The following is a 15015-nucleotide window of genomic DNA, read 5'->3' as shown; positions in this document are numbered from 1 at the left end:
ATTCCTCACTGGTCCATTTCAGCAGTAGTGTAGAAAGGGGTCAGGTGCAGGTATAAAGGACAGGGTCATAAAAGTCCCAAATGTTAGCAGCTCTGAAGTTTCCGTAATTAAAGCTATACCATTAAAACCTACAAATGTAAACAAGGCCAGAGGGACATCAGAATCATCAATAGTTAATGCAGAGAAACGTGCTTTTGCACAGCACTAAATGCACTTTTTCCTTATCAAAAGTCTGTTCATGTATGTACTACTGCCAGGACTACTTCTAATGTGCTGTAATGGCTGTTCTTGCAGCCTTGCTTGCTAGTTCCAGTGGTTAACTCAGAATGAGGAACAAGTTCTGCAACTTCACGCGATAAAACTAAAATCTCAGTCCTGAAAGACACATGTAACTTCTGTACATACAGATATTAGTGAAATGGAATCAAAGTCTATGATTTTTTTTACCAAAACATGTACAAAAGTTGGTTATGGTCATCAGCAGGTTCCAAACTTGGAGTCCCAGAACCAACTGGCTGTATTTTATTTTCCCTTTACAGAATTGAAACTAATTCCAACATCTGTCTGTTTTAGTAGCAGAAAGCTGTAAAAAATATAAACTCAGTGAAATACACTGGGGATACAGGGATAGACTTGAAGTTCAAAGCTGGTTTGCTGCACTTCTATATTGCTCATCTTTAAATATCTCTCCACTCGTAGCAAAGCCTGACTCTGCTGCCAGCTCCATTCCACTGACTGAAATTGCATAATTGCTGTCAGGTAGTTGGTTGTCACAAACCAACAGTTATTCCCCTTGGTTGTGTTTTAATACACAAAACCGCAGGATCATGGCAGATAAGAGGCATTACAGAACTAATAAAATAAAAGTTAAAGCCTGAATAATTCACGTTACAGTACTTTCTGAGTAAGTCTTGTATAGCTACCATAGTTTTTTAGATGGAACAAAATATGTATAGCTCATTTGTCTGGGGTTTCTTTTCTCCCTCGCGTAACCAGGTGTCTTACCAGTATGGCTATACAGTACTGCCCAGTCAGGATGTGTCTGTCAAAACAGGCTTTGACTGGAAATGCTGTTCTCACAAAACAGAAAATACAGCACGCTTTGCAGTGAAAAACTCCACAAACCTAAATGTCGGGGTTTTTTGCCAGATGACAGCACAGTCATTTTCTGAACAGCTTTGTTTAATAAGTTGTTGGTATTACTACTACTCTGATTTCCAAGCCAAAGCTTTTAAGCAGCCAGAGCAGTTCCCAATGCACCGCTACGTCCTTCTGTTTGGAGCTGCTTATGAAACAGACCACAGACCACTTCTGCTCTATTTTGGGGTTTTGAGCGGTCTCAAGGTGTGGGCCTAAGGCAACATGCCTTCCAGCAGTCTAAGCTTTGTCACAGCACAGCCAAAGATAACTGTGGCCTTGCCTACATCGGAGTCATATGCTTCTCCTCAGGAGTCCTGGTACTCGTGGAAGCAATGTCACCACCGTACATACTTGCCACAGCAGTCACATAAATATCCAGAGCGACCTCAACATCTAAGATCATAACTGATCTACGTGTGTTATATATCTATAGCTGCATCCTGCTCCTAGGATAGTCAAAACAACTTCTTCCCTCCCTTCCACTGTTTTTCCTAATTTATTTTGCAGACACGTAGCTCCTCAAGCAGCATATAAGCACTATGGTATCTGTTTCACTGCTCCCACTGGAGCAAGAGGCGAGATTCAGTGCTGGTTGATCTTACCGTCGTGACTGAGAGCAGCCCTGAGGAGAAGGACTTGGGGGTGTTGGTTGATGAGAAGTTCAACATGACCCAGCAATGTATATTTGTATCCCAGAAAGCCAACCGTATCCTGGGCTGCATCAAAAGAAGCGTGGCCAGCAGGTCAAGGGATCTACTCTGCTCTCGTGAGACCCCACCTGGAGTACTGCGTCCAGCTCTGGGGCCCCCAAGGTAAGGACATGGACTTGTTGGAGCGAGTCCAGAGGAGGGCCACAAAAATGTTCAGAGGGCTGGAGCACCTCTCCTATGAAGACAGGCTGAGAGAGTTGGGGTTGTTCAGCCTGGAGAAGGCTCTGGGGAGACCTTATAGCAGCCTTCCAGTACTTAAAGGGGGCCTACAAGAAAGCCAGAGAGGGCCTTTTTACAAGGGCATGGAGTGAGAGGACAAGGGGTAATGGCTTTAACCTGAAAGAAGGTAGATTTAGATTAGATGGAAGGAAGAAGTTCTTCACTGTGAGGGTGGTGAGGCACTGGAACAGGTTGCCCAGAGAGGCTGTGGCTGCCCCATCCCTGGCAGTGTTCAAAGCCGGGTTGGATGGGACTTTGAGCAACCTGGTCTAGCGGAAGGTGTCCCTGCCTATGGCAGGGTGGTTGGAACTAGATGATCTTTAAGGTCCATTCCAACCCAAACCATTCTATGATTACTGGGCAACAGCCTCATGGCTAGCCTTCCTTCAGCCTTACATTCGCCATGCAGAAGGATGGCAGGATAAATCCCTGTGACTCCGAATGGCAGCACTAACTGCATGTTGGGAAGGTTGGAACACAATCCTGTTTCCTTTCAAAAGCATCTCTGCTGAAGTTTAAAGGCAAAGGTGGTGGCGAAGGGCTTTCAGAGCTATAGAAATTCATATTTCTTCTTCCCCTGTGGGAATACAAATAGGAAAATTTCTGTCTTGCTCCAAATATAGAGTCTGAATGACCCTAATAAAGAAAATCTATTCAATCTTCTCATCTTCCCCTGAAGTAGGAGCCTAGATACCAGTAAATAAATAGACAAACTAACAATATTCAGAATTAGCTAACTGATCAACTGCCTCACAATTGTTTAAAAACCACTGATCCAGTGCCTCCCTACAAAGACAGAAGAATAAACATAACTAGCCACACACTCAAAATGCAGAAAGCCGAATTGCATCCCATATGCAGAAAGACCAAGGTCCAATTCATCACGAAAATGTTCTATCAAAGCTCCACAAGGGATACAAGACCAAAAAAAAAAAATAATACTGTTATTTCAATAGTTGTCCCCTAAAGACACTTTTCTGTTTCCATAGCAGTAGGCAGTAGACAGTAGAGTATAAAACTGTGTCATTTTCATGTTACTTATTTAAAAAAAAAAAAAAAAAAAAAAAAGCAAGCCTTTACAGGGATAAAATTCAACCTGATAACCAAATGGAAGCATTCAGGACTCACCGAGCTGTCAACATATTAGAGCCACTGTGCGAGACATTGCTGATACTATGGCAGAAGTGAAGAAACATTTTTTCACCTCCTACACAGCTATGACACATCCCTAAAAAAGAACTCGGTATGCCACAATCTATTGGACTCAGGATGAGAGTTGCGCCATTAGTCCTCTGGTGTCACATCTGAACTGCTCTGGAAAATAAAGAGCATACACCCAAATTGTTCCTGTGTAATAGCACACATCTATCTGGAAATCAACCGGAACGAACACCTTTACACATATAAGCTATTACACAATCAAAAACTAGCTGTATCTCATAGAAATAGTGTAAATAGAATAAAAATTAATAGCAAAGAGTTAAAAGACTGTTTCTATGTCAGGTCTTGTCTGTAGTAGTCTGTGTCATCCTTGATACAATCAACAGCAACAAAAATACCTAAAAAGAAGCAAAACCTTTTTGCTGCTTCAGGCTCCAAATGTAGCAGGTTTCCCTACTGCAATTAGGAACTGAACTTAATCACGCTACTTATACAAGTAAGAATCCTAAATTCAAAGTTACTGCTCCAAACAACCCCAATTATGTCCTCAATGTATAGTAGCATCAGGACAGAAATAATTAAAAAATTGAAAACTACATTGTCTTTACAAGTCCATTTCATCTAGAATTACTTACATCTGTAGTCAGGTTGCTCAGGTGCATTCAACTTACCCCTTCCACACCTTAACATGATTGAATTTTCTTAAAGTTTAGCCAAAATTTGCAGTGAATGCTTTTGGAATAACAGCATCAGCAACTTACCAGCAATGCATTCCCTAATTAACTACTTATACTCCACCCTTACACTACTTATACCTAAACACTCGTTAGCAAAGAGTAGAAAACAGGTTATCTTCTTTATATCCCTCCCTATATTTAAAACAAGTGCCAACTGTGAAAACCAAAATACCAATATTGTGTGAAGTTGGTAACAAGCTGACAAAATTACAGTTAAGAACCTCTAAGCATTAAACATTTTTTTTAAGACAAGATTCACTATGTTCCTCATACTTGTGCCACTCAGGCTGTTTAAGCCATGGATTTTTAGCTACTATTACTGGAGCTCTGCAAATGGAGAGTTTTAGTAAGTCAGATCCTGAATTCTTGACTGTTATCCATGACAAACTTTGAATAGGACCTGCCCACTGACATCCAATGACCTAGAAAGCTGCCCCAGTAATTCAGCAGAAATGTTTGTTTATGCCACCGATGCATTTCAACCACTATGTTTGCAGCATAAAACTCTGGTAAACAGGGTGATGACTGATTGATTGAATTGTACTGAATATGATAAGTGGCCCTGAGATGGCTATTGGCTTGATCCAGCCACTTTGCCATTGCAACGAGATACAAATGACTATTCATACCTTAGTTTAACTACAACCAGATTATTCAGGCTTAACCTATGCTGAAGTTAGTAGCTTTCAACTGCATGGAAAACCTGATGAGTCTTTGTTTCTCTGTTGTTAACAAAGACTTGCTTTTCAGACAAAAAATGCCTGAGAGTGCTGATATACCTACCTGTAAGTAGAGAACTAGAGAGTATGGCTAATGGGAATGGCTTAGTTTTTCTTTCTTTCTATGGTTTGGAGTCAATTATCTTATCTCTACAGTGACATTCACTGTTTCCAAAGAAAGATGGCTACTTGCTAGTAACTTTCAGGGTTTTCTAGATGCCATAATTTATATAAATCTGAGCCATCCATTCATTTTGATTTATTTACATTTACTTTTTTGCTCATTTTACATAAAACTTACAACAGAATACTTATTATACAGAGCATTACATATCAATTTTACAAAGATTTCCAGGATCATGCGCATTACGTCAAAAGATCTGTTTTTAGGGTAGTAACATCACAACCTTGCAGTTGTTTAGCACATATAAGCTACTTAGACAACAGAATTTAATGAATAAATTTACATCTACAAAAGGGCTAAACCGCTAAACTTCTTAGTTGTACACAAATTGCAAATTGGGGGACATCTGACCTTTAGAGCTGGAATTCATAAAGTTTTATCTCTTTTTTCCTTAAATATTGCCACAAAAAAAAATCATTACTGAGGCTCTGTGGAAGCAGGTCTCATTTGCTTCAGCAAAAGTCTATGGACACAGGAACTAGTACTTCTACTTTGTCAGAAAACTAAAATATAATTGGAAGCAATAATGAAGTGGGATTTACCAATCTAATGCCTGGAAGAGTTCAGCCATAAACTAATCTCTGCACAAAACCATCTTCAGAGGGAAAAAAATAGATAAGTAAAAAAAAGGTTCTCAGAATCCAGACTGTTATTTTAAGCAAGCCAAAACTATGCTAGTAAAGGAAGTTGACTAGAGTCTTCATTTTTTTAATATTTATAAAAAAGGTATGAATAATCTGTGCACCAGACTCTGTTTGGAGTTTGTGATAAACACAAAACTTGACTACCCAAATAAAGCTATTGAGATGAAAAAACAACTTGCTTGGTAGTGAGAACTGATGATTGTGTTCACTATCATTCACTATTAATAATTTTCTAATGAGTTCCTTAGGAGGAACATATATATTTTCAAATCCTTAAAACACCCGCAAGCTAAGTTCAATAATATTTGCTAGAAACAACAAAGGTTTGCACTTCTTCAGACTACCTGCATCAGCAGGGATCAATCTCTCTCAACTTTTCAACCCCAGGAATAGGTTTCTATTAAAAAATTCTAAAGTATCCTGTGCTATTTTATAATTAATCCTACTTCTTGGCACAGTCATGATACAAGATAACTGATAATGAAAAGGAACTAATAGCAGGAGGAATCCATTATTAATTTTTTGTGTGTCCCTACACAAGAAAAGGGATAGGCAACCATACTTATGTCTTCATCCTGTAATCACACCTCCACTTGCTTGAGGGCAAGCATGGGTAATCTTCAGGACTGATGCCATAAGTATACCTCCAGCTACAAGCCTGACCACAGCTCTGGTAAGACAAGACTTGCTATGGACACAAGGGGAGCCTTGCTAAAATCCAAAAGGCTGTAGCAAAGCCATCCTGCCATGCAAGTCTCTTTCTAGTGTCGTAGGAAGAGATTCCATAGTTGCTGGAGTCTTATTTTTGTTGGCTTAGACAACACAGTTTAAAAGCTGTTGGGAACAAAGCACTACACATTTCATGTGTATTTTTTCTGATTACAAAGAAGGAACTGTTCTGATTACATAGCAAGAAAAGTGAAAGAAGAAAATCAAGCAATGAAGTTTAAGTTCATTTATTTCATAGTCACTGGTATACAGATTACAATGGCAAATTTTTCAACTCATCAGAATTTCATATGAAGAGATACAAACCACTAATTAAGGTAGAGGAATTCAAGTCTCAGTTATACATAAACTACACAGATGAAAATGAGAGGAGCATCTGTTTAAGCTGGAATATTCACAATGCACAAAGCAGTAAGTGTGTGAACAACTCAACGCTCAGTAAATGTTGCAAGATTTTGGAACAGTTATGAACTATAATCCATGAACTACAGAGTTTAGGTTACAAGGGAGTGATTGGAGAAAAACCTTACTTCACCACGTTTACGAACATACCAATTGTTATAAGACTGTTCTTAAAAACAAAACGAAGAAGAGATTATATCATGGATTAAAACCGAAATAAATAAAACCATAAATACCTATATTATTTATACTCTAGCAAACAGACTGTTCTTTATGAATTGCCAATAAACTTCACACGTGTTGTTCTAATCACAAAAATTAAGTCTACTGTTATATGAAAAACTCTGTTACAGATTTGGAAAGAAAATGTAAGTATCATACTGAAACAGACTTCTTATTGCTGAAATAGACTTCTTATTGGTGAAGTACTCACTGTTTCATTATAGAATATACTTCTTAAAGAAGAGCACTAACATAATCTAGGCATTAGAGATATGTAATGTTTTCATATAAGTAGGTATATATAAACCATAAATTTAGTACTTCTGATCACAGAAGTCTGAAGTAAATAGTTGCCTTTCAAAGACATCCTTCTTTCACGCTACAGAAAATACTACAATCAAAGCATAGTAATTTCAGTAAAAAAAACCCATTGCTCTAGTTTTATATGGTAAGTAAGGAAGTGAGTCTCTCTATAACACTCAGGCAGTGCAAATTCTCATCAAAACCAAACTAGAAATACCTATAATGCATTACTGCTTTAAGGGAGACACGGGTACCAGCTCCCACCTCTAGGCTCATCGTTCCACAAGAATCTCCACTGTAAAGAAACCTGCTGACATTTTCTTAAGCCTGACATATCTGTTGTTTGCTGAGTGACTTTGAAATTCAGTAACAAAAATGCCTTGAGGCTTGAAAAGTCCCTTTTCATTAGGACATGAAATTCCACCCAGGTTTAGCTGTACAATGAACCATTAAAAAATGGAGACTAATTTAAAAAATCATTACGTCCTTTCTCTCATTTGCATTTTTTTCAAAAAATACTGGAAATAATAGTCTAGCAACCAAAACTAGATGCTTTCTGGAGCCACGCTTCACCGTACCAAAGCAGGAGCAGCAGCAGCTACACTTAGTGTTTTGGATACATCTTGGAGTTTGCAAAATAAAGCAGAAAGGGAAGACTTTGCAATGGAAATGATAGTTAATTAAGAAGGACTATTTCTTTTTATCTTTTTTTTTAAAATTCACTTCTACAGAGAAAAAAAGACTGTGTGCTTGCGTTTCATAATACTGAATTATTCTCTAGATGAAATAAAATGCTTGATTTAATATTTTAAACAAATGCTGAGTTCCATCGTTTATTTATGCTGATTACTGCCAATCAGCAGTCCAATCTTGGCTCAATTTACAGCAGTTTTATAGCACAGTAACTCCAATGCCTTTCAAAAGTTCTACACCTGGGCAAGGGATTAGAATCAAGAGCAAAGATTTAATTAAATCGTTTAATTTAGTTACATCCTAGAGATTATACTTTATCCTAGAGAAAGGATATACTTCACATTCCTATTTCAGTCAACTTTCTCTAGCTTCATTTATGAAAATCTTACTAAATAACCAGTATCATGTTTATTAGGTTGTACTCCCCATTTTATGAAATGGCAACCAAAAGAACCTGGGATCCTGAAAACCTCGAGGGAACAAAGTTTCTGCATTTTTTTTCAACATACTCCATCTATTTAAATTTTATATGAACCTTTTACTATTTCCTTCTTTCAGTGTTATATTAGCTTTCCTCTGAAATACCAAAATTCTCCATCTTCTTTGGTTATATATTTATTTATTTACAGAAATGTAAATTTAAGTAATGTCACCTATTTCAGGATGTGCTGAAATAATCTATAGTTTGTAACATGGAATCAGAGCTTGAGAGTCTTGGACTCGAGTCCTGCCTGTCTCTAACTTGATCCAATTACATATTCCTAAATCCTGGCACCAAAAGCAGCTAGTTTCTTTCTTGGCACCAGGAAAGCGTATGTTCCCAATTTCAGTCCCATAGGAAAATATATTGGAAGATCTAAACTTGATCTCATCAAGTTATCCGATTTATATAATTGAAATGAAACACTAAACCCCTAACATAGAGAAATGTTATTGTCTACAATGCAATGAAAGCAGGTTGCTGATTTTAGATCATAATAAAGAAATGCAGAGCTTTACTAATTTTCTCATCCTTTTCTACCATGGAATGTAGTATCACGTATTCTGTCTTTTTTCACACCACTCAGTGTATGGCAGAGCATAAGATCTGAATTAGCACTAATAATTCTTGAGAACAAAAACGGACTGGTTTCAAAGGGTTTCAGAAAAAGTTGATGGCACGGTAAGAGCCCGTGCCATTGGGGTATATGTTCCTGTCTTATCACTAACTCTAATACTTGCCCAAGGTAGAAAGGAGCTTACATATGACCAAGCAAGATAGGCTTCTGTTTACTCATTATGGAAAATGGGTATCCACAGTTGTGTTTCTTCACATTTCTAAATTAGGCTTAGAGTCTCAATCAAAAGACTTTAACAGCAAAGTTTTCTGTAATAAACTTTTTGAGTGTTAGCTCTATATTAAAATTAATTACTGCTGTTTAGAAGCTACTGACTTGAAAATTCATTACTCAAAACGAGTTTTAAGCACTCATTTTAGTTTGATTCAAATTAACAGACTGAAATACCCTGAAAAAATGACATCCACTAATAGATTATATATTGTTAAAAGTCAGAATTCTGTCTTTAAATACGGTATAGAAACCTGACTTTGCCTGTGACATTTTTATTGCTACATCACTATGAATCAGAAAGCACCTAAACTGTAATCTCCCTTAACATCTCTATTAACCAGATAATTTAGTTCTACAATACCTTTAATAGATACAATAACTGATATGCCTTACAAAAAAGATCACTACATGTGGACGGAAACTGCCTGAACTTTGGACATTCTGCAAGATCACTCAGGATTGAAGAGTTCATTTGCTAATGAAGAGTTAAATCACCAATTACCAAGTGAAGATAGTGAAAAGCCGTGTGTGTATACAGGAAAAGTGAATTTTGGGTTCCTCCAATTTCACGTATCCTCCAGATGTGCAAACTTCCTGAGGTAAAAAAACGTAAACCAACGCTTATCAGGAAGAAAGAATTGACCAAAAACCCCCAAACAACACAATACTTTATAGACAAAGCAAGCAAGGAATTCAAGCCAAAACAGCTGTGAAGCGTTTGAGAAATTTCAAAGAAATCTTAACTCGCAACTAGTACCAACCTTAGCATATTTACAAAACATAAGTTAAAATACATACTACTCTCTGAAGTTCTCTACTTTTAGCACAATATTTTAAGATATACAATGGGTGTAGTTAAGTTTTTCTACTTGCTTTACATTAAAATAGGAGATATTCTGAAATAACATTGGTACAGCACTACATGTACGTTAAAGGCCCACTATTCTATCACCCATGTTGGAGATATTTCTAAAGATCAATAGTCCCTAAAATTATGTTACCATTTTAAAGTTGTTTTTCCCCACTTCCTCTCAAAAACATCTCATTCATCACTTTTAGAGCCACCAAGACCAGTTCAGAATAAGAGAAGTACATTCCAGCCATTACTACATTTCTTTTTAAAGCTTCCCTTAGCAAGCACAGGGTCTATGTGAAATACTGAACGCATGGGAAAGAAAACTTGACACCGAGTCTAGCAAACCACATGTTCAAAAATAATTTTTAAGTATGCTTAGAATATTTTACATGAGATAGAGCGTATTTACACTTTTCAATTTGTGATGACCATGCAGCCCTTTGAACAGATTGGCAGCAATGAAGGAAAAATTTTGAAAAATTAAAAATTTCTTATATATACTGTTAAGACTGAGCTTATAGTTCCAGAAGGGTTGTGGGTTACTCAATTTCATTTGAAGAAAAGTAGTGAAGAACAAGCAACATCAGTTCAACACCCAGAAAAATACATGGTCTTGCACCTAGACAATGCAGTAGCTGTGGGCTTTGGTGAACTGCCAAGAATAATTAATTCTGAGGACAGTCACACAGGAAAGTGCAGCTACAGGTTTTGGTCCACTGAAACTGGGAGCAAGCCAGCTCATCCGACGCTGGAGCTAACTGACTGGGAGTCGATGCGGTTTCTTAAGCTTCGAGAAACGAGGCACACAGATCTCCATTTCAGTTCCACTTACATCATTCCACAAGTAGGAGAACTAAGAACTACTTAAGGCACTATGTATAAGGGGAATTATCTTACATCTGAGATTATGGGCCACTCCCACGTCTGCCGCAAAACATTAGCTGATATACTGAGGAATTTTCAAAAAATGCTTTCTTTGGAGAATTAAATTACCTTTGTGGATGCAATAAAATCTCATCAGTACGTTTTCTGAACATGTTCCCTAGGTCTCTCCTCTCATAAATATTAATGTACAAAATCAGAGGCCAAGTCATTCCAAAATTCATACACTCTATGTATAAATTTAGAAGTTTTAATGTGGTACTAGCACACAGAAACAGTAAACATCGCACTTGGTTTTTAATACATTTAAACGTTGAGTATTTTTCAGTAGAATACTCTCAAGGGACCTAATTAACCGAATGACGATTTTTCAGATTAGCAAAGAAGCTTGATACGTAGATGAAAATATGGGCTAAGAAGTTCGAATTTGCACCAGTGACAACCTCTGCGCACTGTAGTTGCATGAGGTGAAGAACTGACATTTATTTTCTTCATTTTATTGGGTAGCCCCAGGTTATATAAGGTTATTTCACATGAAGACTCAAAATCTTGTCCGTCAGCTCTCCCATTTGTGATTATATTAACATAAATTAAACCATTATAACTGAACAACCTCTCATCCAGGGCAGGATGATTCATAATTGATTGATGTCTGGCATCAGGCAAGATCTTGGCTTCATGGCTGCCCAGAAATTAATGACAGTGATTTCTTCATCAGATGACAGGTAGGATAAAATCAAGATGAAATAAATTTCAAATATCATAATACTAAACAATATGAATCAAAGCTGTCCGGTCAATGAAAATGGTTTCATCCACTCAGTAGATTATCAGACAAGTCTCGCACAGAAATCACTCTGCTAGTTTAATTCGTTAATCTAAGTTTTAGAAAAGCTGTTTAAAACTACCATTGTGTCCATCGTTAGAGCCAACACATAAGCAAATACAAATATTACCCTTTACCCTGACTGAGCTCCTGGATGTATCTTTAATGTCACCCTTCCTAAATGTTAGTCTCCCAAAACACTCTTCTGTTGATATTTTAGTACACCCCTAAAGGAAGGACCATGAACAGAAAATTAGTCACAACGACAGAAAAATTTTATATTCAGTTGGGGATCCACGTGATTTTAGCATGTTATGTATTCATAACAGCTTCATTTGTTCACAAATAAAGCCCACTGAACAAGAACAGTACTAGCGGGCACTTTTTAAGAAGCGTTTAAAAATAAAGAAGATTTTCAAAAGTTTGCTAACATGTTGGTAAGTGTGCATACATTGTGTATATCGATCTAATTCACGTACCCATGTGTGTACAAGAGTAAATGTGTATTTTTAATTTAAAAAGCAGCATCACTAGTTTTTGCTGCCTGACTGTTTCAAAGATGGGAAGACACTTATTTTTCTGTATTTCTGTATCTATTTATTACGTAACTGAAAAGCAAGCCCCTTTTTTATTCCATAAGAAATACAGTCTAGCTTTTGCTGCTCTACATAACAAATATTTTCCATATACTTCTGCTCTTCCATTGAATCGTATGAGAATGCTATGGATGGTTTGTCACATGTCAATTAGCTCATTTTTCACAATGTTCTCATGACACTCTGTATATCACTCACACAGGGGTTATTTGTCAAAATCTCACAGCACCTTTCTGACAACAGATGTTTTGAAATGCATCCTGTTTTGCTTGGCAAAGACTTATTTTAATGGGTTTGACAGTGTGATTTCAGTGAAGAATTCAGTGGTCATTTAACTCAGTTTAGGAAAACTAAAGAGAGACTCTCATAAACGTTCATTCTGTAACTCATATAAGGTACTTTTAAAGGAAGCAGCCTTATAAAATGTGTTTTTCCCAAATGATTATTCATTCTAAATTATTCTGCATAAGATGTTTAAGCAACGACTTCTGCTTGATTGTTTTTTCGGTTTTCCTCCTAAATAGCATGCAACTTTGAATCCACAGGTACTCCATTGTCACTTTACGCATCATGAACGTACACAGTAAAAGGTACGGTGGTATTTTTTTCAGCAGGAATTCTTACGGATGAGCAGTAATTCTAAGACCTTAACGTAAACCAAGGGATAAATATTGCCACTTCTCCATTTGAAGGATTCTTACAGAAAATTAAGTCGGGGGTCTGCTGCTGCAGACTTTACTAGTGAACAGCCCTTGTTCTGATTATTCTTACTGAAATCATCTGTTCCAGTGGTATGGGTTAACAGCTGAGCTGTATTCTAATCCAGTGCTCTTATTCAAGAATGTCACGAAGTGCCTTATGAAAAATGAATGAATGAAAAAGGATGAGTTCACGAGTCTCTTTAAAGCCCCTTCCTACCTAAGAAAATGGTTGGCATCTCGGTGCCGTGAGACAGTCAGCTCCTCCTCAAACCATAATATAGTCAAATACAGAATTTTCCCCCAAATAAGACTGCACAGGTGGTCGAGAACAATTGCTCAGTTAGCAAAACCCCCTAAACTTGTTTTCGTGAACAAGTGTCACATATATATAAATCCACCATCATAAACCGAGTACTCTAGTCTTCTTTTTAAGCACACACGCAGACTGCCTAAGAATAAGCCACCATAGATTTTGCCACTGACACATTCTCGCTCCTCTTCCCTATATCGCTGTACTATCTAAAAATGGCAAGATTTAGCTTGCATGAGGAGTGACAAGAAATAATCGTTATAGTAATAGAGCCACGTAGAAATAAAATTGTACGGATATTGTCCATCTGTGCTATTTCAAGTACGAAGCATGGAAAAAAAGCAGGAAGGATCGGTCAGGACAGATCACTGATTATGCTTCTTAAAACTGTCTTCCGACCCAACCTAAAGAGGAGCTATAGTATACATACCAAACTACAACACATGGTGGCATTCTCTAAGGTAACAGAGGGTGGCTCGTACTTTACCATTGACCGGTAGGTGTTAGCCACGTTTCGAGCGATACTTAACATTTTCGCTCTTCGCGATCCAATCCTTTTGTTCTAAAACTACTTGTTTCCAGAGGACGAGCACAAAACAAGCCATCGCCGTTTCTGAATGCTGTTGAGTATCGACTTGAATACCACAAAACTAAAAAAACAGAGAAGTCACTGCAGTATCATTTAACTCCTTTTATTTCTAGGGTTCTAATACAAAGTACGGGATAAAACGCAGTCACCGCGGTACTCGTTTTAGTCATCTCGGCTGACTGCCGGCCACCTACCCCGAAGAAGAACTGCCTGCAAGACTTGTCGGTCTATACGAAGAGGCCCTGACCCAGGACGGGCAGCGGGCAGGCAGACCCACACCGCGACACCCACGGGGCTGCGGGGCAGCTCTCCCACAGCCGCCGGCTGTGCCGTTATCTCTCACTTTGGTGACCGGGAAGCGGCCGGGCGGCGGGGAGCGGGACCCCTGGGCTACGGCCGGCAAAGCCAAGCGGGGCAGCTCAAGGAAGGGACTGGCCGCCCACCGGACGCTTCAAAAGCTTTCCGTGCCGCGCGCTCTTCGACTTTTACGAAAAAGACGGGGCGAGACGGAGACACGCGGGGCGAGACGGGGACACGCGTGGCGACCGACAGGCCTCGCACCGTGCCAGGCCGGCCCGCCTCACCTGAGGGGGGCTTCCCGCCGCGGCGCCCACCCCCTGAGCCCGCTGAGGGGAGCGCGGGAGGCGGCCGGCGCCTCAGCGACGCGGGAATTTTCCCGCCACAGGTCGCCCCCTTCCCGCCCGCACCCCCCCCCCCCCCCCCGGCCACAGAGACGCACCTTGGCGCCGCAACCGCCGCTTCTTGAGCCCGAAGATGCGGACCTTGGAGAAAATGTCCACCAGGTTGCCGTTGCAGAGCCCGCGGTTCTTGCTGGGGCTGTTCCGCCTCCTGCTGGCCGAGGGCCGGTCCCAGTGCTGCTCCCTCGCCTGCCGCTTCTGGCGGATCAAGCCGCTGGCGATGGCCGCTGCCATGGCTGCTCGCCGGCTCGCCCACGCCGGCCGGCGCCGCGACGGGCAGGCGGGTGGACGGCGGCGGCGCTCAGCCCCGGCGGGGACCCATCCCCGGGGGAGCGGGAGCCTCCTCCGGCCCGAGGGGGCGGC

General features: G+C 39.5%; 1 protein-coding gene across 5 annotated transcripts in view; it reads right to left on the bottom strand.

Annotated features, from left to right (window-relative positions):
- The window catches only part of FGF14 (fibroblast growth factor 14), a 416306-nt gene that overhangs the window by 128458 nt on the left and 272833 nt on the right, over positions 1 to 15015 (bottom strand). For 2 of the 5 annotated variants that reach the window (XM_052785895.1, XM_052785898.1), the window contains exon 1: positions 14694 to 14946. The exons of the other annotated variants lie outside the window; for them this stretch is intronic. In XM_052785895.1, the coding sequence (XP_052641855.1) occupies positions 14694 to 14886 (193 nt within the window). In that variant the 5' untranslated portion in view covers positions 14887 to 14946. Of the gene's footprint in view, positions 1 to 14693; positions 14947 to 15015 lie in introns of those variants that run through there. 5 annotated transcript variants of the gene reach the window in all.

This window comes from Harpia harpyja, chromosome 4, assembly GCF_026419915.1.
Source record: "Harpia harpyja isolate bHarHar1 chromosome 4, bHarHar1 primary haplotype, whole genome shotgun sequence".
Lineage (NCBI taxonomy): Eukaryota > Metazoa > Chordata > Aves > Accipitriformes > Accipitridae > Harpia > Harpia harpyja.
Note: the sequence above shows the minus strand (reverse complement) of the source record. Positions and strands in the feature narration are given on the sequence as shown.